The following is a 25,798-nucleotide window of genomic DNA, read 5'->3' on the forward strand; positions in this document are numbered from 1 at the left end:
GAACTAGTTATCAGCCCGCAGAACATGTGCACGTGCACAAACTGAAACAATGACGTCATATTTTACGTCATCAAACAGTTAACTGTAAAAGTGAAAGTAGGTTGTCAGCAAGAATCGCTTTATTTTTATTATGAGAGCTTAAGCGTATTTAGTACAAACACTTTTTTGTTACTATTGAAATTTGAAGAAATAATACGACAAATTCATTCCGAAAAAAAATGAAAATAAAACTTGCTTCTAGATTCTACTGCTTTGAACACACAAACAGTAAACATCTCTGTACAGAACCAAGAATTTCAACGAAAGAACTTTGTTGTTGTTTTATTTTTGTTTTAAAAAAGATCTATTAGATCTACCAAGTGTATTAAAGACATTAATACACGTCAGAGTAGGGCCGGAAGGTGATAATCGGCCCTGAATGAATAATGGCCCTCGGGCTAAAGCCCTCGGGTCCATTATTCATTTTGCGGGCCGATTATCACCTTCCGGCCCTCTCCTGCCGTGTATTAACCTCTTAATACAAAGAAGGCCCGAAGCGTGCATTATTGTACAACAATGCACTCGCCGTTCTTATTATCTCCCTGTGTATTTTCGCATTATGGGCGCCATTTTGTTTGAAAAATCTGATATATAAAACAATTTTTTGTCGAATTTTGTTGTGAAAACTATCTAGAATGAAAGAAAATGGTCTAACTAAGAAAATGAATCCGAACACTAATATCTTTAATTCAGTCGTTAACGCTGTACAGACGTTTAGTGTTGTTTACGTGACGTCACAATGTAGCGCCAAACAGCACGTGCAAAACAATCAAATCAAGTACGGTATTTTAGTGTCGCAAACGAGTTAAGTTTTACATTTATTTCACTTTTAATAATTTGAATTTCCCTTGAAAAATTATAGAGTGAAATAAAATAAACAAACAAAGTTTTATCAACGTTTTCAAAATGCGTTATTCTCTAATGTTTCGACACATTGTAGATTTAATGACAATTTTTTTTCAACCCACTGGAACAGCCTTTGAAAGAACGTTTCTATTGGAAACTCTGATACGAAAACAAATTTAACCATCAAACATAAAGTCCAATTTTATGATAATACAATGTAATTATATTTTTTCTTGACGTGTTAGAATAGAAATAGATATTAATTCTTCGTGCATTATTATATAATAATGCACGTTTTTCGTTCAAATGCTTTGTAATTAATCACTCAGGCCTATCGGCCTTCGTGATTATATTACTACGCATTTGAACTCAAACCGTGCATTATTCTACAACAATGCACTCAAAATTGATATCTATTTCCTAATTAGACAAAAGATACCAATTTTGAGTGCATTGTTGTAGAATAATGCATGGTTCAAGTTCAAATGTGCAGGAATATATAATCATGAAGACCAACAGGGTTCAGTGATAAATTTCAAAGCATTTGACCGATAAACTGTGTATTCATTATACTAAAATGCATGAAAAATTAGTATCTATTTCTATTCTAACATGCTAATAAAAAGGGAATTGATAAAAACATGTTGAACTACATGGAGCGTAGAAGTAATTTTCCTGACAGCATTTGGTTTATTAACATCATATGATGTGTAAACATCGTTTTTTATGATGTACTTATACATGTATCATGTAATGCACTTGACTGCCCTATATCTTTGATCAGGGAATACACCCATTGACAGTCTCTATATGAACTACGTAAATAACCGAGGTATACCAAGTGAAAAAACACAAGTTCTTTCCCTTATCTTCGAGTATCTTCATCTCAGTATGTATTTCAACACATTGTTTGACACTGAAGGTATTTAAATTAATAGTGAAACGACCATTTTACATATGTTTTATACAGTGAGATACGCATTGAATCGGTTATCTTTACTTGCAGTTCTACTGATAAGAATAGCCTGTCATCTGCTAGTTCGGAAACTGTCAATCCGTGTATTGTGTGAAGCATGTTAGAATATACAATTTAATTCTCAGTACAAATCTATTATAGCAGTTCTGTACTATACAATGTAATAAAATAAAAGCTAAACAGTAACAATTTTTATATAATAATCTATATTCTTGCATAAAAACTGTAAATGTCTTTATAAATTAACAGAAAAGAAAATATGCATTAACGGAAAAAATCCTTTGACCATGTGCAGTTGTTGCACGTCTTTTAATGTGTGTGGCTCGGGCTGAAATGTGAAAACAGTTTGATGCCCCGACGTTTTATTATCAAACAGAATCACACTAACAGGTGGAAAGAATAGTACAATCCTTGATTTCTTTATACAACAAGATTGCATTTGAGAAAAATGCTATGCCACCGCATGGTTCAAATTTCATAGCTGTACATCAAAGGACAAGAAAGTAGGTCACATCTTCAAAATCTAGGTCACCTGATATCAAAGTTCAATTTTACAACTAAAACTGTGCACATGGTCAAAATGTCGTTACTGTACATCAAAGGACAAGAAAGTAGGTCACTGTCCCCTTGGGCAAGGCATAATTTTGGACCAAGGGTTTAATTCAAAACAATTTTGATACAGGTCCACCAAAACAACATTTCAAGTCAAATATCTAAGCTATAGCTTTCTCCCATTCAGAAAACATTTGTTTTATTTTCTGTTTTTACTATGTGTACATAATGAGAATCACTGCCCCGGGGCAGGGCCAATTTTGACACCAGGGAAAAAATTTGAACAACTTTGGTAGAGGACCTATAAATGATATTACATATCAAACATCAAAGCTCTATGCCTTGTACCTTCAGACAAAAATATTTTTTTATTTTTTCACTATATGTACATAATGAAAATCAATGACCCCCGGGGCGGAACCAATTTTGACCCCAGGGCTATAATATGAAAAATTTGCAAGAGGTTCACTACACAATGATTCATGCAAAATATCTTAACTCTAGCCTTTGTAAATTTAGAGAAGATGATTTTTTAAGTTTTTACTATATACATATAAGGAAAACCTATGGCCCCCGTGGGGCAGGGCTAATTTTGACACAAGAGGCAAAATTTGAATAACTTTTGTAGAGTACCTTTAGATGATATTATTTAACAAATATTAAAGCTCTAAGCCTTGTACCTTCAGACAATAAGATTTTTTTATTTTTTACTATATGTATATATTGAAATCCATGACCCCCAGGGCGGGGGCAATTTTGACCCCAGGGCTATAATTTGAACAATCTTGCTAGTAGTTTACTACACAATGTTTCATGCAAAATATCTTACCTCTAGCATTTGTCATTTGCTAGAAGAATTTTTTTTGAAGTTTTTACTATAAGTTTTTACTATATACATATAAGAAAAACCAATGACCCCCGGGGCGGGGCCGATTTTGACCCCAGGGCTATTATTTGAACAATCTGGGTAGAGGTCTACCAGACAATGCCTTATGCAAAATATCTAAGCTCTAGGCCTTTTGGGTCTTTAAAGTTTTTACTATATGTACATATAGTGAAAATCAATGACCCCGGGGCGGGGCCGATTTTGACCCAAGGGCTATAATTTGAACAATCTTGGTAAGGGTCTACCAGACGATGCCTTATGCAAAATATCTAAGCTCTAATCCTTTTGGGTTTTTACAAGAAGGTATTTTAAGTTTTTACTATATGTACATAGTGAAAATCAATGACCCCCGGGGCGGGGCCAATTTTGACCCCAGGGCTATAATTTGAACAATCGTGTTAGAGGTCTACCAGACAATGCCATATGTAAAATATCTAAGCTCTAGGCCTTTTGGGTCTTTACAAGAAGATTTTTTTAATTTATTCTTATAATTCCTTTCGGTTGCCATGGCAACCAGATTTCTGCATAGAATGAAATTCTTTGAACAACTTTGGAAGTTCTTCACCCAAGGAACAATTCTGCCAAGTTTGGTTGAAATTGGACTAGTGGTTTTTCACAAGAAGATTTTTTAAGTTCACTATATAATCTATATAACACACACACAAACACACACAGGTGAATCGCTATATGCCACCGCATCGCAGATGCTGCGGTGGTATGCCACCGCATCGCAGATGCTGCGGTGGCATAAAAAGCAAATAATGAAAGACTGTATTACCTATTTACGTGTACTTTGATGAAAGAATACCAATAATAAACCTTTGTTTCCCTGCAATAACATCTGCAGAAGCTCGAAGACTATTTAAATACCTTGCCCTGCAAGCTCAGGCTTTACATGCATGTTTATGCATCTGCAGATATTATAATGCATGAAAAAAGCATTAACCCTCTATCATCATCTGTCAAATACATGTATATAGATATAAAGACAAGATTTACTTTTGTAGAAGGCCATCTTAGGATCATTCCTGCGAAATGTGGTCAAAATCCACAATATGATTTAAGAAATTGTTATTTAGATATCATGGAGAACGATGGACACATTGCCATCACAAAAGCTCACCTCTGAGCACTTTTTGCATAGGTGAGCTAAAAAAAACAACATTTCAATTTGTAAAAATATATAATACAATTTAAATAAAACAATACACAGTATATTTCAAAGAAATGAAAAGCCAGTTTTTTGATATACCATCCTGTAAAGATACAGTTTGCTTCTTGTTGATAACAAGCTAATGCAGATGATAAAACATTACAAAAATATATATATTTTTCTCTTGCATGCAAAAATAAGAAACAGTAAAGTACACTACAGAGAAAGATAGTGCATATTATTCCATAAATTATGGAATAATATGCACTATCTTTGTTAAAAATCCATACATGTATATACAATTATCACAGTTTTGCAGTAAGGAAATGAGATACAATATCACAGTTTAATTACTAAAATTACTTTTCAATGTAGTTTATATAAGTTTATTTCATGAGTTTATAAATTAAAGGATTCAAAGCTATACATGTATATTTGGCTGTCTAATCAGTAGAAAATTTGTTTGCATCTTGACAACAATCAAAGAATAATAATTGAAATGTGATGTTTGTAAATTCCCAATAAAGTGGTCGCCATATGCTTTAAATCATTGCTTAATCTTAATAAATCAATAGCAGTTGAATTTTTTATTAAAGAACATTATATTCAATGTCCTTGAATATTTTTGCTGCATGTTTAATAAGAGAGTCTTGTTCAAAACTCTCCTGATACGACCGTAAGAATATGAAAACACTGTCACTGTACAGACCATTCTCAATTCTTGTAACATACAATGTCTCCATAATTTAACACACACATATAAAAAAGAACTTTAATTAGTCAAAGTTGTAAGTACTTGCCTAAAAACTACAACATAAAAGGACTTCAACTCAAGCAACATCTGCTATGTTATCATATTGTTCTTTATGGACCATGTAAAAACTCATATTACTTGGACACATTGACAAACATGGACTAACATAAGTTCCACACGTAGAAAGTCTACTGTATATATACAAAAAAGAAAATTGTTTCATTGAGCGGATCTAGAATTATATACAAAAGGACTTGGACATCCAGTAAAATAAAATACAGTTATATTAAGGAGATTTCAGGAATGTTGCATAACTTGCTGTGTGGAAGCAGAATCAAGAAAATGTTTATAGAGATGTATAGTTAAAATAGTAGCGATCCGCAAACGTAGAGTCTCTGTGATAAACAGGTGAATAATTCTCTATTAGAGCATCTATTTCTTCCTGTATTGTATCAAATCTGTGTCCATTCTTCCTTGCTGAAATATATACAAACAATATCGTCCTTTTTTACCATGAACATAACATACCCAAAACCATTTGAGTATGATTAGAATAAATGAATTAATAAGAACTTCAGGGGCAAAGAGAAATATACATGTATAGTTGTACATAGTCAGTATTATCTTATCATGAAGTTCATATATTGTTTGTTTGTTTGTTTCATTTTACGCCTTTTCCCAACAGTATTTCAGTCATATAGGCTGGTAGTTTCCTAACCATCGTTCCTGGAGAGTTACACCTGTACTAGACTACATTCCTCCATGCTAAACTACCAAAGCATCTCCCGGGGATCAAACCCACGCCAGAAAGGTAACTGGATTAGAAGTCATCGACTCTAACCCTGGACCACGTAGACATATATACATGTATATACAGGTAAATGCCAAAGGGATTTGTAATATAAGTTCATTCTTTCATTCATTTATATCATTTGCTTGTTTGTTCATTCAATGATTCATTTATCATTCATAAAGGCCACTCCAACTTCATCCTTTACTAAATTACTAATAGTATACCTTAAGTAGTGTCAGAGTTATGTCTCGGACAAAGTTCGAAGTGTAAAAATGAACAAAGGGCAATAACTCCAAAATTAGTCAAGATAAAGTTAAGGTTCTTGTGCACTGCACATCTACCCTATGAGATCTTCTACTTCAAAGTTTCATGTTGATACCTCTTATTGTTTCAGTTACGTCCCGGACAAGAATAGTGGACAGACAAAGCAGCAACTATATGCACATCCTTCGGGGAGCATAAAAACATGTACATGTATTCTTATTTACCTTCGCCTACAAGAAAGTTAGCAGCATATTGTGCCACTCTTATTGCATCAGGACCATGGTTAATGTTATCCTGTATATTCCATATAAAGTTAGGTTTCTCTGGATGCCACTGTGTACCATAAATTGGGTAGTTAATTCCTGCAAGAATATAGTATATAACATTAAAAAGTTCACAGAATAAACAAGAGGGCCATGATGGCCCTGAGGTCGCTCACCTGTATATAGGCCCCACTTCCCCTCACCCCCCCCCCCCCCCCCCCGGCAGGGCCAATTTTAACCCAAGGGCTTTAATTTGAACAAACTTGGTAGACACACATAAGAAGATGTTTCATGCTCTACATCTAAGCTCTAGCTCATTGGGTTTTTTTTAAGAAGATTTTTCAAGTTTTTACTATACACATATAGTTAAAAACAATGACACCCCTGGGGCGGGGCCAGTTTTAACCCCAGGGCTTTTTTTTAAACAAACTTTGTCGACACTTACTAGAAGATGTTACATGCTTAATATCTAAACTCTAGCTATTTGGGTTTTTTTTGAAAGAAAATTTACAAGTTTTTGCTATACACATATAAGGAAAATCAATGACCCCCGGGGCGGGGCCAATCTTGTCCCGAGGGCTTTTATTTGAACAAACTTGGTAGCCACCCATTAGAACATGTTTCATGCTAAATATCTTAGCTCTAGCTCTTTTAGTTCTTTAAAATAAGATTTTTTAAGTTTTTACTATATGCATATAGGGAAAATCAATGACCCCCTGGGGCGGGGCCAATTTTGACCCCGGGGCTTTTATTTGAACAAACTTGGTAGACACTCATAAGAAGATGTTTCATGCTAAATATCTTAGCTCTAGCTTTTTGGGTTCTTTAAAAGAAGATTTTTTAAGTTTTTACTATATGCATATAGGGAAAATAAATGACCCCCTGGGGCGGGACCAAATTTGACCCCCGGGCTTTTATTTGAACAAACTTGATAGACACTCACTAGAAGATGTTTAATGCCAAATATCTAAGCTCTAGCTCTTAGGGTTTTTTAAAAGAATATATTTTAAGTTTTTTCTTTAGGTTGCCATGGCAACCAGAGTTCTGCATGGAATTAAATTCTTTGAACAATTTTTTAAATGACCACCAAAGGAACATTCCTGTGAAGTTTGGATGAAATTGGCTTAGTGGTTTATGAGGAGATGTTGGTTAAAGTAAAAGTTTACGGACAGACGGACGCCGGACGGACGCCAGACCAAAAGCGATCACAAAAGCTCACCCTGTCACTTTGTGACAGGTGAGCTAAAAAAACAATAGCTGGCCACTTTATACATGAAAAAGCAGCATTTCAACATTTCATGTCATTTTTTTCGCATACAAATGTATTAAGGATTGTGTTTAATATCAAAGCTATAAGTATAAACACTTAAAAAAAATTGAAGACTCTTATGAAGCTTGATAACCTTGTTGTTAGTAATTATTATGAAAAACCTTGGTGTTAGTTATTAAAAGAACATTTTATGATTGTGTTACAGTAAATCTGTAATTTATGTTTCAGTATTGTATATTCCGATAAGATTGGAATATACATGTATCTAACTGTAAATATGTGTGCAATGTAAATTTAAGTTATTTTGATAATAACATTGCAAAGTACTATTTTGTATATTTCAGAGATAATAAGATTAAGTCAAATATAAATTATGTATATTTCCCATTTCCCAACTAAACCTCAATTATGCATGTACATTTAATTTTATCTCTATAGCAAAACTTGTTTTCTTTTAAATGAGCCAAAATACTGAAATTTAATTATGTTTTATAGCTCTGTGAATTTTTCTACGGACAGATACTTGTATAATGACCAAATGGCCAGAGGAGAAGCTTTTCATATTTTGTTTTGTTTTTGTACCTTTAAAGTATGACCATCCTACTGTATTACCTCCGCTTTGAAGAGTTAGGCTAGAATTAATGTCAACTGGATTGAAACTTAGGGCCATGGGTTCAAACCCCAGAAGGGTCAACTTTTTCTTTCTTTCTTTTTTTCTTTTAACATTTTTTTTTTGTATCTCTCATTTCCCCTTTTGGAAAGAAAAGTGTTTAATTTTAATTAGAATCTATATAATAAATATAGGTATTTATTTTTTTTCTTCATACATTAATTTTCTATAACCAGCAGTAGAGAAAGAAAAGAGATAACTCACAATGTGTTTGTTAATTCATGTTTTCGGAGACAACTATTCAATAGGTGTTTATACACTTGTAGGAATTAAACACAAATAGACAGGACTTCAATTAAAATTTCATCCAAATGACTAGTAAATTTAGTTAATGTAGCAAAACTAGCAACCCTTGGGCTTGTAGTCATTGTAACTACTTTATTTGTTTTAGTCACAAATTAAGTTACAGACAACAAAAAAGAATATAACTTGATATCTGCTAGAACAATTAACATTAATGACAAAATTTTATATAGAGGATATTCATGTTTTTTCTATAAATACATGATTTATTTTCATCGAGTGGTATGAAAATAAATATTTCATGAGTGGCGGTAGCCACGAGTGAAATATGGTAATTTTCATGTCACAAGATGAAAATAAATCATGTATTTATAGAAAAAAACTTGAATTTTCTGTTTATTATATACATTTTTCTCTTTTTTGACATTAAAATTTGAAAAACTTTCCGTTAAATTTTGTTTACTGGCAGAATTTAAAAGAAAGTAGTCCGGCCAGACACCAGTGAAAATATGGAAAATATGTTTCACTGCAGTGAAAAATAAATTTTTACAGTGAAAATTCGGAAAATGAAAATACGCATTTTATTTTATCAATATTTCATTTATAAGTATATAATAAAATTTTATACTTTTTTTTTTTTAATGCGTTTATTTAAGGTCGCGGCCGGAAGGCCATATGGGCGACCGTACACTCAAGTCGAGCCATCCTAGAGCATCCCGCCGAGATTTTTCGTCGATTTTTTCCAGCTTTATTGGTGGAGGAAGACCCCAGGTTCCCCTGCGGGCATTATGTCGGGCACGAGCGGGCACCTGGATAGAACCACCGACTTTCCGTAAGCCAGCTGGATTGCTTCCTCACATAAAAGAATTCGACCCGAGTGAGGATCGAACCTACAGCGGGGGGGGACCTGTGATCTCTAGTCAGCGACCTTAACCACTCGGCCACGGAGGCCCCTTAATTTTATACATAACAAATGATAATACATGTATTGTTTGGTTTTATTAACCTGTCAATTACATACTGATTACACGGTCGATGCACACAGTATATTAATCTTCGGTAGATTTTTGGTAAGTTCCGTGAGATGTACGCTGTACGATGGAATTTAATTTAATTTGTATCTCTCAACAAAGTGTACTCAGCGTTATAGCGCAATAGGGTAAAGCACGAGCTTATACTCTAAGTGCCACACGTGTTTTAAGTTCGAGACCGCGTAGGTCTATGTTTTTATTTTCTTATTAATACTTTCAACAATATTGGAGCTATATATGATTATTTTATGTTGTTCGTTTTGTTTTATTATGTTTTACTTAATTTTGTTATATCTATATTCTTTTTAAATAACATGTTTTAAGAATTCATGTTTAAAATTAAAACGGATTTAAATCAATAAATGTCTTTTCAATGCTGTAAAACACACTACAAACTGTTCCATTAAAATATACGGCAAAAATAAAGAAAGAGTACTAAAACAATGGCAACAGCAAGGATCGAACCACAGACCTCTAAATTATCAGGCATTCTCTTAACCGACTGTACTATTCACATTAAGCTGGCGTGACTTTCAATCCATGACTAATATACTCCACATTAATTCTCGTAAACTACACGGACCAAACCGAAGTGGGATCGAATATTTAAATGAGTTCTATAATGTATGCATAATTGACAGGTCAATAAAATCAGACTATACTATTGGTTTTAAAATAGGCATTTTTTTCAATATAATGAAAACAATTGTAATAAAACTTGACATCACTCTTTAAGCTATGACCTTTTTCAAAATAGTTAAAAAAATGGGTCAAAGACAGAAAAGGCCGGGTTGCATTTGTACACCAAATATCATGAGGCTGTGATGTTACGAAAAAAAATTTCCATTGACCCATTAATGTCGAAAATTTAATTCAGTAGGTAAACAGGTAGTGGATTAGCTACACACCTAAAATCGAATCCCACAGTATGGGACCATGTGTCAATGCTGTATGCCAAATATCAAGAGGCTGTGATAAGTAGTTGCTGAGAAAACTGTTACGAAAATTTCCTACCATTGACCATTAATGTCGAAAAATCTAACTAATTTAACTAAGTGGATAAACAGGAAGTGGATGAGCGACAGACCTGAAATCAAATCCCACAGTATGGGACCATGTGTCAATGCTGTATGCCAAATATCAAGAGGCTGTGATAAGTAGTTGCTGAGAAAACTGTTACGAAAATTTCCTACCATTGACCATTAATGTCGAAAAATCTAACTAATTTAACTAAGTGGATAAACAGGAAGTGGATGAGCGACAGACCTGAAATCAAATCCCACAGTATTGGACCATGTGTCAATGCTGTATGCCAAATATCAAGAGGCTGTGATAAGTAGTTGCTGAGAAAACTGTTACGAAAATTTCCTACCATTGACCATTAATGTCAAAAAATCTAACTAATTTAACTAAGTGGATAAACAGGAAGTGGATGAGCGACAGACCTGAAATCGAATCCCACAGTATGGGACCATGTATCAATGCTGTATGCCAAATATCAAGAGGCTGTGATAAGTAGTTGCTGAGAAAACTGTTACGAAAATTTCCTACCATTGATGTTGAAAAATCTAACTAAGTGGATAAACAGGAAGTGGATGAGCGACAGACCTGAAATCGAATCCAACAGTATGGGACCATGTGTCAATGCTGTATGCCAAATATCAAGAGGCTGTGATAAGTAGTTGCTGAGAAAACTGTTACGAAAATTTCCTACCATTGACCATTAATGTCAAAAAATCTAACTAATTTAACTAAGTGGATAAACAGGAAGTGGATGAGTAATTTAACTAAGTGGATAAACAGGAAGTGGATGAGCGACAGACCTGAAATCGAATCCCACGGTATGGGACCATGTGTCAATGCTGTATGCCAATTATCAAGAGGCTGTGATAAGTAGTTGCTGAGAAAACTGTTACGAAAATTTCCTACCATTGACCATTAATGCAAAAAAATCTAACTAATTTAATTAAGTGGATAAACAGGAAGTGGATGAGCGACAGACCTGAAATCAAATCCCACGGTATGGGACCATGTGTTAATGCTGTACACCAAATATCAAGAGGCTGTGATAATTAGTTGCTGAGAAAACTGTTACGAAAATATTTTCCCCGTCCGCTTACCACCCGACATTCACCATACTATAACCCGGGTTTGCACCTGTGCAACCCAGCCAACTAGAAATGTGTCCATAGGACACGGATGCCCCCACACGCCACTGTTCTGTCAATCTTATGACTCTAGGTCAAATATTTTTTGGACTTCATGTGCCACAAGTTGAAAACTAAAAATCAACAAAGGGCCATAATTCTGTTGAATTTGGTTGCAGCAAAAATGCCTTTCTTTACTACCATCTACACATTAATGTTGTTCATCCCTGTAAGTTTAAGCAAAATCTGCCATCCGGTTTAAGAGGAGTTGCGTTCACAAAATTTCTACATAGTATATAGTGAAAAAATCAACAAAGGGCTATAATTCTGTTAAATTTGGTCGCAGCAAAAATTCCTTCCTTTACTACCATCTACACCTGAAAGTTGTTCATCCCTGTAAGTTTAAGCAAAATCTGCCATCCGGTTTAAGAGGAGTTGCGTTCACAAAATTTCTACATAGTATATAGTGAAAAAATCAACAAAGGGCCATAATTCTGTTAAATTTGGTCGCAGCAAAAATTCCTCCCTTTACTGCCATCTACACATTAAGGTTGTTCACTCCTGGAAGTTTAAGCAAAATCTGCCATCCGGTTTAAGAGGAGTTGCGTTCACAAAATTTCTACATAGTATATAGTGAAAAAATCAACAAAGGGCCATAATTCTCTTAAATTTGGTCGCAGCTAAAATTCCTTCCTTTACTACCATCTACACATTAAGGTTGTTCATCCCTGGAAGTTTAAGCAAAATCTGCCAACCGGTTTAGGAGGAGTTGCGTTCACAAAATTTCTACATAGTATATAGTGAAAAAATTAACAAAAGGCCATAATTCTGTTAAATTTGGCTGCAGCAAAAATTCCTCCCTTTACTACCATCTACACATTAAGGTTGTTCATCCCTGGAAGTTTAAGCAAAATCTGCCATCCGGTTTAAGAGGAGTTGCATTTACAAAATTTCTACATAGTATATAGTGAAAAAATCAACAAAGGGCCATAATTCTGTTAAATTTGGTCGCAGCAAAAATTCCTTCCTTTACTACCATCTACACATTAAGGTTGTTCATCCCTGGAAGTTTAAGCAAAATCTACCAACCGGTTTAAGAGGAGTTGCGTTCACAAGATTTCGGGACGTACGGACAGACGTACGGACAAGTGCAACGCTATATGCTCCCACTCTGTGGGGGCATAAAAAAGAAAGAAAGTACATGTACCGTAATAAAAATCAGTTCAAGGGAGGTAATAAAACTTAGTTTAAAAAGGGAGGTAATAAAGATCATAATCTTGACAAAAAATTAAAAGCTGACTAGATAATAACAATATTTATACACACCTTCAATTGTTGAAACAAACTCCTTGCCATTTCTATCAACATTTGTAGACAAAATTCTAAAATATTTTGTTAAATCTACTGAAAACTGAAAATCAGTGGGTGTGATACCATAGTGATGGTAGTTTGTAGTCACATTTTCTTTTGAAAGGTAATGAAAAACATCGTCTGGAAGGTTTCCATATAGTCTGCTGTCTTTGTAACCTAGAAATTACAGAGAAAATCCAATATACTAATCTATATGTCTACAAAGCAGCCCTAATCCATATAAAAAATAAGCTAGAGTCACACTATAAATAAAAACAGTCTGGTTAGCTCTTTATGTAAAGCATTTGACTGTGAATCGGGATTTGAGTTCGATTTCAATTGTGGCTGATCATGAAATCTTTTCTATGGTCATTCGCACTGTACCTGTGCCTGTCTTGTACAAAAGTTATAACTTCCACGGAAAGTAACTATAGGCAACTAGTACTGGTAAACTGCCTGACAGCCTTCCCAGGAACCATGAGTTGGCTGAACTGTGCTCTGGTGAATTAATATTGGCTTAAATATCCAAACTGAGAGGGTATACTACCAACACTAACCCAACCTTCCACTGTAACTTGTAGTTTGGACAAACATTGCAATTATTATCTTTTTGTTTTTGGATCCCATAGTATGACCTGCTCAACATATAGTATGACCTGATAAACCAATGTGATTCTCGGGTGTGAAACACTGTCTCTTAATTACACAAACATTTATGCTGCTATCCAATGCTAAGCTACAACAGTGACTCAGAAGAACTTCCACACACACAAAGTCATGTAAAAACTACACTTCCTTAGAGTCAAACTCACTTCAAGAAAAACTCACCATCAGAAAAGTTGAGAGGCAGCATCAAGTTTTCAGCATCAAACTCAGTCATTAAATCCTTCCCTGTAGCCAATGCTGTTAACAGCTGGAATCCCAGACATGTTCCCCATAAAGGAAAATAGTCACCATTTTGATTGGCCTGTTAAAAAAAACTGTGTTATTACATACAGTATCTTACTTTGTGGAAACAACCTTTTTTTATTATCTTGCATAAAACTGGTTTATTACAAACAAAATACAAACAGGAAGTTGGAACTTATATATACAAGAGGTTCAAACAAGAACACTGAGGGCATAATACAAGTTACGTGTTATGTGCTGTAAAATTTTTAACATTCCAACGCATCAATAAAAAGATTTTAAGCGTGCTTATGATAATGTCATTCAACCTTAATGAATGAAGTTTTAAATTCACATGCGATACAGTATATATACCGTATGTATATATAAAAATGCTTAATAAAAATATGTCTCTATAACATCCTTTTTTACAAACAACATGTATAATTACTACAAATAATAATCTATCAGAAATGGGAATATCTGGCTGCAGAGCCTTAATCACAGATGGGAAAATCTGGCTCTCATGTAATTATATATAGTAGAAAAGTAATTATACAGGTATATAGTAGAAATTAGGAGAACCCATAGTCACTACTGCCTTTAAGCCAGACCTTACAGTCTGTAGCAGCATCTGATGTAGGATTCTTTTATTGTTTAGGATTTCTATCTTTATAAATTAACCTGAATTCAAGTGGCAAAATGGAAGTTGATGGTCACCTGTATAGAGACAAGCCAGTAGGTATATGTCTGATAAACTTTATACCGTCAAATATTGAACTACGTGAATTCTAGTTGTTTTGACATTTACATATCAAAGACGTGTTAAATAATGTTTAAAAAATGGATTTAGAGCATGTTAAATTTTAACAGCTTAAGAAGTTGCACTGAACATGCAGAGCATCACAGATGGGAAAATCTGGCTCTCTGTTGAGTCCTCATTACAATCATTGTTAAGTTAGCAAAATGTAAACACAGACGTATTTTGACTTCCATACAAAATACAAATTCAGTATAATTATACTTAGTGCCAACAGAGCTAAAGATGCAAAAGATAATTCAGGTTGTCAAACTGTAACAAGATGTATAAAAAACAAGCAATTATCATAGTATTGCAAGCAATCCATAAGTCCCCTACCGGTTAGAACCTCAGCAACATTCTGAAGGGCCATTGGCCATTCACTTATGTTTCTATTTTAAGTAAATTTGGTGAAAAAGTTCTTTAAAAGTGATCACAGGAAACAGTTTTTTATGTACAGACAGACAGACGGACTGAAGGACAATGAAGGAGTTTGAAGAAAATCCTATAATGATTGAAGAATTTGGAGTAAAAATTACCAATTTCTCGAAAAAAAGTTCAAAAGGGCATAATTCTGGAAAAAGTCTTGCTAGAGGATTGACCTTTCTCACAAATGGTGAGTGATAATAAGAAACATATATATGAAGTTTGAAGTAGATACATTCAGGAAAAAAGAAGTTATTAAAAAAAACAATATTTTTTTCATGAAAATTTTAAGTGCAAGGGAGGTAATTCTGATAAATTTTGTGCTAGAGTTGTAAACCTTGTCACATATGATGTGGTTGATGACTAGCAACTTATATTTAAAGTTTGAAGAAAATACCTTAAGAAATAAAGAACTTATAGTGAAAAAACTTAAAAACTAGCATCAGAAATCTTGAAATTCAGTCTATTTGTTGCCATAGCAACCAGAATTTTCAACAAAGGAAGATAAGAAAAGGATGTGCATAATTTCCAGACTGCCATCTACCCATATGTCAAGTTTCATAAAGTATTTTCAGTACTTTTTGCGTTATCACTGGATCCAGGTTATGTGTAAAATTTGCCATATTTTCAGTCTATTTGTTGCCATAGCAACCAGAATTTTCAGCATAGGAAAAAAAGAAAAAGACGTGCATAATGTCCATACTGCAATCTATCCATATATCAAGTTTCATAAAAATATTTTCTGTACTTTTTGTGTTATCGCGGGATTCAAGTTATGTGTAAAATTTGCCATATTTTCAGTCTATTTGTTGCCATAGCAACCAGAATTTTCAACATAGGAAGAAAAGAAAAAGACGTGCATAATCTCCATACTGCCATCTATCCATATATCAAGTTTCATAAAAATATTTTCAGTAATTTTTGCGTTATCGCAGGATCCAGTTTTGTGGATGGACGGACGGACAGACAGACGGACAAACGGACGGACGGACGTCCGACTGAAATGGAATAAAGGGCCATTTCTTTTGTTATTTTCTATTGTTTAATAGAGGGCCAATGGCCCCTTACTCTATTGTTACGGAATGAACTCTATTGTTCTCTTTTGTTCTGTTTACAGTTAGATGGCCCCCTATCCCTTTTCGGTAGTGCGGACAGACTGACTGACTGACAGACGGACGGACAGACAGATGGAGGGTAAACCTAAAGTCCCCTCTGGTAAACCGGTAGGGGACTAATAAACAGTTTTAGAGAAATAATTTAACAATGAAAGCATTTCTGCAGCACAATGGGCCTTAAATCTGATAAGCATCATACCTTTATTATGGTTTGATTTTAATAAAAGACAGTTTGGTCTTACACACAAGACTTATTTACATATAATGACATCTTACCTTGATAGCTGATCTATAGAGAATCTGTGCTGCTTTAGCATATTCTGAAGTCAATATGTTGACACCTCCACCAGGAAACAAAACTCTACAATTACATGTATATAAGCAAATATATAATTGGCTAGAAATTTATATAATTGTTGCAAAAATGGATTTTATCATGTAATTTCATGAGTCACATCATATTGCAAAACTATTTCAAAAGGCATTTTAAGATCTCATGAAGATGGATATCATGCAGATGGGTGTTTTTTTTTTTAAGAAATAAGATCTAAAATGCCTATTTTTGGCTATGATTAATAACCAGTCTTTGAGTTTAATAATATGCTACTGATTTTTTAATTAAGTTTTGCCATTATTGAATTATTATAAGATTTGATTACTTTTTTTTTTAATTTGGTTATTTATAATGCCTTTCGTGTTTTAACAGAATTAATATTTTTTATAGTATTTCTAAGCCTCACCCATTGATTGAACTGAATATGTGATCATAATAAGCCTGTCCTTTCTTCACACTGAAAATATAAAAATACTTTTAGCATTATAGAATAAGAAACAGTCCTTTTTTTGTAATAAGACATTCAGGTGAAAAATAAATGAACTATAATATCCACTATAGAAAACTTAAAATAAATGCAAATAACCTTTTTTCATATATCATCATCAATTTGCCAGTGTTTTAATTTATTCTAAACAATATACGAGCCGCGCCATGACAAAACCAACATAATGGGTTTGCGACCAGCATGGATCAAGACCAGTCTGTGCAGCCGTGCAGTCTGATCAGGATCCATGCTGTTCGCTATCAGTTTCTCTACTTGTTATAGGGTTTGGAAGCCAACAGCATGGATCCTGATCAGACTGCGCGGATGCGCAGGCTGGTCTGGATCCATGCTGGTCGCAAACCCATTATGTTGGTTTTGTCATGGCGCGGCTCGTATATTGTTTAGTTACTTACAATATAGGAACAGCTCTGGCTCCTCCCATTTCCACATATTTGAAATAAGCTGCTGGAATAAAGGTATCTCCATAATGTTTCGACTCCGAATCAGTCTCTTGGGCTAAAACACCTTGAAAATAATAAAAAATTTGTGTTTTCTGCTAATTTTTCCATCATTTTCTTCTGATAGCATAAAGTAGAATTTATCATTTAAAACTGGATTAAAATTTTATAATCATGAACAGCAAAAACATTGTGAACAACTTTTAATGCAGTTAAGCAAAAGACATTACCCTTTGGGATAAGAACATTTTTGAAAACTGCATACTTAAACTTTATTTTTAGCTCCTGTGACTTATTTATGTATCAGACTGAAATCACTTGCATATCTGTTGTAAAGGGTCACCTAACGATCATTCCTGAAGTTTGATCAAAATCTGCTTATTGGTTCAGGAGGTGAATGATGTTGTTTAAATATATTGCAAATAGCCATGAACAATAGGCTACAAACCACAGACACACAGATACTAAAAAAGCTCACCTCTATGCACAAAGTGTTCAGGTGAGCTAAAAACAAAATAATGACTGCTTGATAAAGAGTTAACAAACAAATGAATAAGTGGCGGCATGGCCGGGTGGTTAACACGTCAAACTAGTAATCTAATGATCACTAGCCACATGGGTTCAAATCCCGTCAGGGGCAAGTCATTGTTTCCATGAGCAAGAAACTTTACACTTATTGCTCAGTACTGGTTGGTTCCACATAATTGAACTAAAATAAATTCTGTATAAACCAAACAAATGAATATTCATAATCCTCAAACAAGTTTCTTAATGAATAACACAATAACATGATATATTTCCTAACAATCACAATAGCAGGGTATACTTCCTAACAATGTTGAATCATAATTATGATTGTATTTTCGTTGATAATAACTGTATACCTATTATTGGCCTATCATTATGGTATCCCCATGTACAGCATATTAAACATACCAACACAGCATATTGCAGAATCATTCTGTTGTTTTATTTCTGTAAAATAAAAATTTTGAGTCTTAACTGAAGGGCTGAAAGAAAATGGTTTAATTGAAAAACTTAAGTATTCAATGTGATTCTCATTAATTGTCAAACATTTAGATTCAAATGAAAAAAGATAGTTAGACAACAGATGCTTTTAACATACATGAAGCATGAATAACCTCCCCTAACTGCCAGGGTTTCATGACTTTAGGTCAAATACGTGTTGGACTATTCTTGGCACAGATTGAAAAATGCAGATTTTAACTAAGTCAAGGGCAATAACTCTACAAATAATGATTAAATCCACACAAACTCTACAAATAATGATTAAATCCACAAGCAAAGTCCCAGGTGCACAACTTTACATGCTTAACAACATTTCATGACTCAAGGTTAAACACTTTTTTGGCAAGGTGAGACACAAGTTGAAAATTGAATATTTTTATAAAGTCAAGGGCAATAACTCCAAGAATACTGAATTAGTCCACAAGACACCCCAGGTGCATAACTCAACATGCTGACCAACATTCCAGTATTAAAAATTTCATTACTCTAGGTCACTAGGTCAAATACTTTTTAGAGCTATGTGTAGCACAATGTTCATAAGAATACACACTTACACTTGGACAGACAAAGGCAAATCTATATGCCCCTCCCCCCTATAATGGGAGCATAAAAATGAAACTGCTCTATTATCGTCCCTGTTATTGGAGAGAGATACATATACATTGATATATACAGCCGCATACATACAGTATGCATGTATACAGTATCTGACCAATGTTTATTGGCAGTTTTACACTGGCTATTTTCTTTTTTGGGGTTCAGTGAGTATAGTGACTGAATCATGAGGCATGTTAGATGTACTTTGATTAATATACTTGGCAGGAACCAGTTTCCGGACAATACCAGTTTCTGGACAAGTATTATAACGGCTTAATTTTGGCTTTATCGATGACAATCGGTATTATATGTCATGAAGATGCTTGGTTTGATTGTTTGAGAAATAAACTTCCTTCCAATTTGATACATCATTAAAATTTCGTGAGGATATCTTACCTGTGTTTTAAAAACAGCCTTATATCCCTTTGGGGCATGTAACTTGTTCTGCGCATGTACAATATTTTGTTTATTTTGGGATATAATTTGGGGTAGCAATTAATGCACAATGTACTTCATTTGAAGTTCATTGGGTGTAATTCCCAATAGCTAAATCTGTAACATATCGGAAAACGGTGTTTAGCTAGGTTTACTCCACTTTGGCACTTCGTTGCTGCCGTACACACAAAAATATCCGTTTCACTTTTCAGTCATTCCGAGACCCATCATGTGATCGTTATTTTTCCTATCATAAACATTTTTCAGTAAATCAGCTTAATTATATAAGAAAGCTAATATGTGAGAAGAAATTTTTTGTTATATTAGAATAATTATCAGTTAAAAACAGATATGAATAGCAGCTTAATATATGTCCGGAATCTGGTTCTGCAAGAGTGAACAATTTACACTTTTGATGACCTAATTTAACCCTTCAGTTTGTACATTGCTTCACGGATTTATATTACAGGGATCGGACACTCCCAGTTAACCCTATATAAATGCTTAAATATCTTGTCGTGCACCCGATAAAGGTACATTGATCAATTATTTACCGGCGCTAAGCGTAAATGCCCGTTCGCAACGGATACCTACTTTACAAAATACCATATAGCTTTTCCATTTATTATCCGATTTTGGAAATTTAAAGTTTATTTTGAAGGAAAATACTTGTTTAATTCAAATATCTAATTTATTTTTAAAATGTACAGTTTATCTGTCCGTAACGACGATTAAAAAATTAATTTGACGAAATCCGCAGTAAAGCAGTTATTTGAAATTTATTATTATGGTAACATAATAAATTCAATTTCAAAATAAAAAAGAAGCCGATGTAAGTTATTCACAGATGATGAAAGATGCAATATTTAAGATTTATTGGGTTATGTAGTCAAATTTATTAACGCCCAATTGTTAACTTTTACGGGTAATGTATTGCGGGCTTTACAATTCGCTCAACATTTATTCATTTTTTAGTACAAAATATTGCCGAGATTTTAATATTGCCATATTCATAGAATATTTAAATTTCCTTCATCATTTATAATTACTATTTTTTGTAAATCTGTTATCAAAAGTCGGTGCAGTGAAGTAGACAATCATCGTAACAGTTATAAAAGTACTCTCGTGTGGCTGTCTCGATTCCGGGCTTTTTAATGTCACTCGTATATTTTAATTATTCTTTTCATTTGAATGCATGTAGAAAGATATTTCTGATATTTTTTAATGTAACGCTAGAAAAACAATAAAAATCTTTACAGTTTGAGTCAGAATCATGCGAAATAAAAGTAACTTTTGAATATTTTTTACACATCGTTTAAATTTCTTTGAAGATTAATTACTTTTGAAGGGGGTTAATTACCAGGTAACAAGTGATAATTGAAAACTTTATTTTCAAACTTTCATTACCAGGTTACATGTGATAATTGCAACACTCAGTCTACTAAAACAAATAGAATTTTGAATGTATATTTTGTATGTGCACGGTCTTTAACTACAGTCCATGGTATGTGTGATAAGAAAATGATTCTTAAGAGGATATATATAAATACAATGTAAATCTATTTTCTTTATTAACAATTATAAATGAAATATAAAATATACAACTAAATTTGTATAGCCCTTTCTTTGAAAAATAATAAAGATAAACATATGACAAATAAATCATTTGACGTGAATTGTAAAGGATAACTATGAAAAAAATCTGTTTCAAAATAAACACTTTTTTTTTATAAAACAGCTGTTCTGTATGCCAATAAAAATTTCTTCCTTGCCAATCTAATGAATTCATCTATATATGAACGCTTATCTAGAATGATCTGAAAATATATTTAATACACTAATTAGTAGAATTACTTACTATATTTATACTAATATACAGGTAATAAAATAAACAAGAGGGCCATGATGGCCCTGAGGTCGCTCACCTGTATATAGGCCCCCAACCCCCACACCCCCCAACGTTGCAGGGCCAATTTAACCCAAGGGCTTTTATTTGCACAAACTTGGTAGACACCCATAAGAAGATGTTTCATGCTAAACATCTAAGCTCTAGCTCATTGGGCTTTTTAAAAGAAGATTTTTTTAAAGTTTTTACTATACACATATAGTTAAAAACAATGACACCCCTGGGGCCGGGCCAGTTTTGACCCCAGGGCTTTTATTTGAACAAACTTTGTAGACACTTACTAGAAGATGTTTCATGCTTAATATCTAAACTCTAGCTATTTGGGTTTTTTCAAAGAAGATTTAAAGTTTTTGCTAAACACATATAAAGAAAATCAATGACCCCCGGGGCGGGGCCAATTTTGACCCCAGGTCTTTTATTTGAACAAACTTTGTAGACACTCACTAAAAGATGTTTCATGCTTAATATCTTAACTCTAGCTATTTGGGTTTTTTCAAAGAAGATTTTTTAAGTTTTTGCTATACACATATAAGGAAAATCAATGACCCCCGGGGCAGTGCCAATTTTGACCCCAGGGCTTTTATTTGAACAAACTTGGTAGACACCTATTAGAACATGTTTGATGCTCAATATCTTAGCCATAGCTCTTTGAGTTCTTTAAAAGAAGATTTTTTAAGTTTTTACTATATGCATATAGGGAAAATCAATGACCCCCCGGGGCGGGGCCAATTTTGACCCCAGGGCTTTTATTTGAACAAACTTGTTAGACACCCATTAGAACATGTTTCATACTAAATATCTTAGCTCTAGCTCTTTGGGTTCTTTAAAAGAAGATTTTTTAAGTTTTTGCTATACACATATAAGGAAAATCAATGACCCCCGGGGCAGTGCTAATTTTGACCCCAGGGCTTTTATTTGAACAAACTTGGTAGAAACCTATTAGAACATGTTTGATGCTCAATATCTTAGCCATAGCTCTTTGAGTTCTTTAAAAGAAGATTTTTTAAGTTTTTACTATATGCATATAGGGAAAATCAATGACCCCCCGGGGCGGGGCCAATTTTGACCCCAGGGCTTTTATTTGAACAAACTTGGTAGACACCCATTAGAACATGTTTCATGCTAAATATCTTAGCTGTAGCTCTTTGGGTTCTTTAAAAGAAGATTTTTTAAGTTTTTACTATATGCATATAGGGAAAATCAATGACCCCCCGGGGCGGGGCCAATTTTGACCCCAGGGCTTTTATTTGAACAAACTTGGTAGACACTCACTAGAAGATGTTTCATGCCAAATATCTAAGCTCTAGCTCTTTGAGTTCTTTAAAAGAAGATTTTTTAAGTTTTTACTATATGCATATAGGGAAAATCAATGACCCCCCGGGGCGGGGCCAATTTTGACCCCAGGGCTTTTATTTGAACAAACTTGGTAGACACTCATTAGAACATGTTTCGTGCTAAATATCTTAGCTGTAGCTCTTTGGGTTCTTTAAAAGAAGATTTTTTAAGTTTTTACTATATGCATATAGGGAAAATCAATGACCCCCCGGGGCGGGGCCAATTTTGACCCAGGGCTTTTATTTGAACAAACTTGGTAGACACTCACTAGAAGATGTTTCATGCCAAATATCTTAGCTCTAGCTCTTTGGGTTCTTTAAAAGAAGATTTTTTTAGTTTTTACTATATGCATATAGGGAAAATCAATGACCCCCAGGGGCGGGGCCAATTTTGACCCCAGGGCTTTTATTTGAACAAACTTTGTAGACACTCACTAGAAGATGTTTCATGCCAAATATCTAAGCTCTAGCTCTTATGGTTTTTTAAAAGAAGATATTTAAAGTTTTTTCTTTCGGTTGCCATGGCAACCAGAGTTCTGCATGGAATAAAATTCTTTGAACAATTTTTAAAGGTGACCACCAAAGGAACATTCCTGTGAAGTTTGGATGAAATTGGCTTAGTGGTTTATGAGGAGATGTCATTTAAAGTAAAAGTTTACGGACGGACGGACGACGGACGGATGGACAGACGCCGGACGAAAAGCGATCTCAAAAGCTCACCCTGTCACTTTGTGACAGGTGAGCTAAAAATGTACAAATCATTTGGAAATAATTCACAGAAATAAAGATAAATTTCAAACATGGATTTCTTTAAAAGTTTTTAAGCAATCAAGAAACATTTTTTGCATTGCACCCATTATTTTTACTATGTACAAAAGAATTATCTTAATCTGAATCGCGGTATTAATTTGTGCTTGAAGTAAAAGGGCGTCAAAGTGTAGAGAGTATGCCTAAACAATAGGCGAATATTTTTTTAATTAGGTACTTTTTTAACTTAGCGTTGCATCGTTCTTTCGGCATATTTTCATATATTAATACTTTAGCGGCACAAAATAATACTGTATCAATACATTCATATGTGTAGAATTTTTCACAAAGCTGCAATAACACCACATACTCATGAGAAAATCTGTCATATTTCGCACTCCGCGCGTTCCACCATCTCTCGTTCTGTCCACCTTTATCCGATGTGCGATTCCGCGCATGCGCGCGACGAGACTTAAAGGTAAACGAAAGTGTCCGATCCTTGTAATGTAAATCCGTGATTGCTTACGTCACCAGGCAGAATTAATTGTGTTATTGGACGTAGTTAGAGCTCAGGTTTTTGGTATGTTAGTTTGAATCCGGGTCAGCTCGGTCCTAAAACATACTCGGCCCCCGAGTCAGCTCAGCCCTATTCCAACTCGGCACGGGTCAACTCAGCCCACTTTTAAAAATGGGTAAAGGACATCAAAGGACTCCTATTGTCACGGGCTATTATTATTAATCAATGTGTATGTTAAAGATACCGATTAATTAGGTGATAATTATGATTTACTCATATATTCAAATTTGATTAGTGACCACCTGCAATTAATTAGAAGCTTATGCTATTAAGTAAACACGTTTTTGTTTCATTTTTTTTTTTCAAAAAATTACTTTACAAACAAAATGAATCTAAGGAAACACATTTTTATTATATCTATATTCACAGGCACAAGTATCGGACCTGGGAAGAAAAAATATGAAGTTATTTTATCAATCTGTTCATATTTTTTCTTCCCAGGTTAAATAATCCTGCCTGTGTCTATATCAATTTTATCGAATCTGCAAGAAAAATAAATAACTTTTTTTTCTTCTAAATATACTTTATTTCAGCAGAGGTACAATGTATAATTATATAATAATAATAAGATATTTCTTATAATTCATTTACCTTAACAACATGTAAAGCAAAGTAAATACGTTATAGGCCTATATATTTTTGTAAAGTGGGCCGAGTTGACCCGTGCCGAGTTGACCCATGCCGAGTTGACCCGTGCCGAGTTGGTATAGGGCCGAGTTGACTCTTTTCCTGTTAGTTTTATTCACAGGTGCTTGAAACAAACTTTTTAAAGTTTTATATGGGCTATATACTATAATAAGATATCTTTATATACATATATAGACCGGTTATGTAAAATATTTGATTATGTGACTAGCGCCTGTGGTTTTATTAATGCATGTTTATTATTAAAAAATAGACAATTAAACTGTTAAAAAAACTAGAATTCTGTCCGGAAACTGGTTCCTGCCCAGTACAATTCTAGTAACTGTACAATTGACCATTATATTTTGCTAGACCTGTTTACTGTCGCATCAAGTCAAAAATTATAAAAGATCATAGTTAGGAAGACGGAACTAGGAGTAGGAAGTGAAAGTGAGAAATCATGTGACACTGATCAGCTGATATGTAAACAATGTAATGACAATGATAATATCTACGACCGCCCTCCTTCAATTACTGGTTCTAAATACTTATTGAGATATAAAACATAGACGCTACAGTATGTAAGTCTGATTTCATCAACTGAACAAAATTACTTACGTTACGTACATGTATATTGTAATCGCAACAGTAGCTACAGTACAAATGAGGTTTATAAAACAAGGGAAATTACTCTGAACATCTATAAGTACTCGTCTGAGTGGCGCTGCTTGTTTGTTTATTTTTCCATCCTTTTTAGCTTGCTTTGTTTTATTGTCTTTTAAAATTTATATTTTATGCTAGTTTT

At 34.0% G+C, this 25,798-nt stretch overlaps 1 protein-coding gene across 3 annotated transcripts; it reads right to left on the reverse strand.

The window, feature by feature from the left end:
- Positions 1-5,467: 5,467 nt before the first annotated feature.
- On the reverse strand, positions 5,468-25,729 carry LOC132716969 (gamma-glutamyl hydrolase-like). Of its 3 annotated transcripts, none has more exons than XM_060700312.1 (9): positions 25,612-25,729; positions 18,629-18,719; positions 17,700-17,811; positions 17,206-17,256; positions 16,742-16,826; positions 14,066-14,204; positions 13,214-13,414; positions 6,488-6,625; positions 5,468-5,683 (listed from the first exon to the last, which is right to left on the reverse strand). In XM_060700312.1, exons 2-9 carry the CDS (start codon positions 18,702-18,704, stop codon positions 5,553-5,555), a joined length of 933 nt encoding a protein of 310 aa, XP_060556295.1. In that variant the 5' UTR covers positions 18,705-18,719; positions 25,612-25,729; the 3' UTR covers positions 5,468-5,552. The 3 variants fall into 3 exon arrangements, with proteins under 3 accessions (XP_060556295.1, XP_060556297.1, XP_060556296.1); XM_060700314.1 differs by having other exon boundaries at positions 25,621-25,686; XM_060700313.1 differs by lacking the exon at positions 25,612-25,729 and adding an exon at positions 25,368-25,449.
- Positions 25,730-25,798: the final 69 nt, after the last annotated feature.

The sequence above is a fragment of the Ruditapes philippinarum genome, unplaced genomic scaffold (genome assembly GCF_026571515.1).
Source record: "Ruditapes philippinarum isolate M1 unplaced genomic scaffold, ASM2657151v2 ctg3787_1_1_1_1, whole genome shotgun sequence".
Lineage (NCBI taxonomy): Eukaryota > Metazoa > Mollusca > Bivalvia > Venerida > Veneridae > Ruditapes > Ruditapes philippinarum.

What these genes read in the sequence shown, in the direction of transcription:
- LOC132716969 (XM_060700312.1), bottom strand. Translation starts at nt 18,704, where the DNA reads ATGATTCTGCAATATGCTGTGTTGGTATGTTTAATATGCTGTACATGG. An exon ending in TCTATAGATCAGCTATCAAG is followed by an intron (nt 14,205 to 16,741) that starts GTAAGATGTCAT and finishes TTTTTTTAACAG; the next exon opens with GCCAATCAAAATGGTGACTA. An exon ending in GCCTCTCAACTTTTCTGATG is followed by an intron (nt 13,415 to 14,065) that starts GTGAGTTTTTCT and finishes TGTAATTTCTAG; the next exon opens with GTTACAAAGACAGCAGACTA.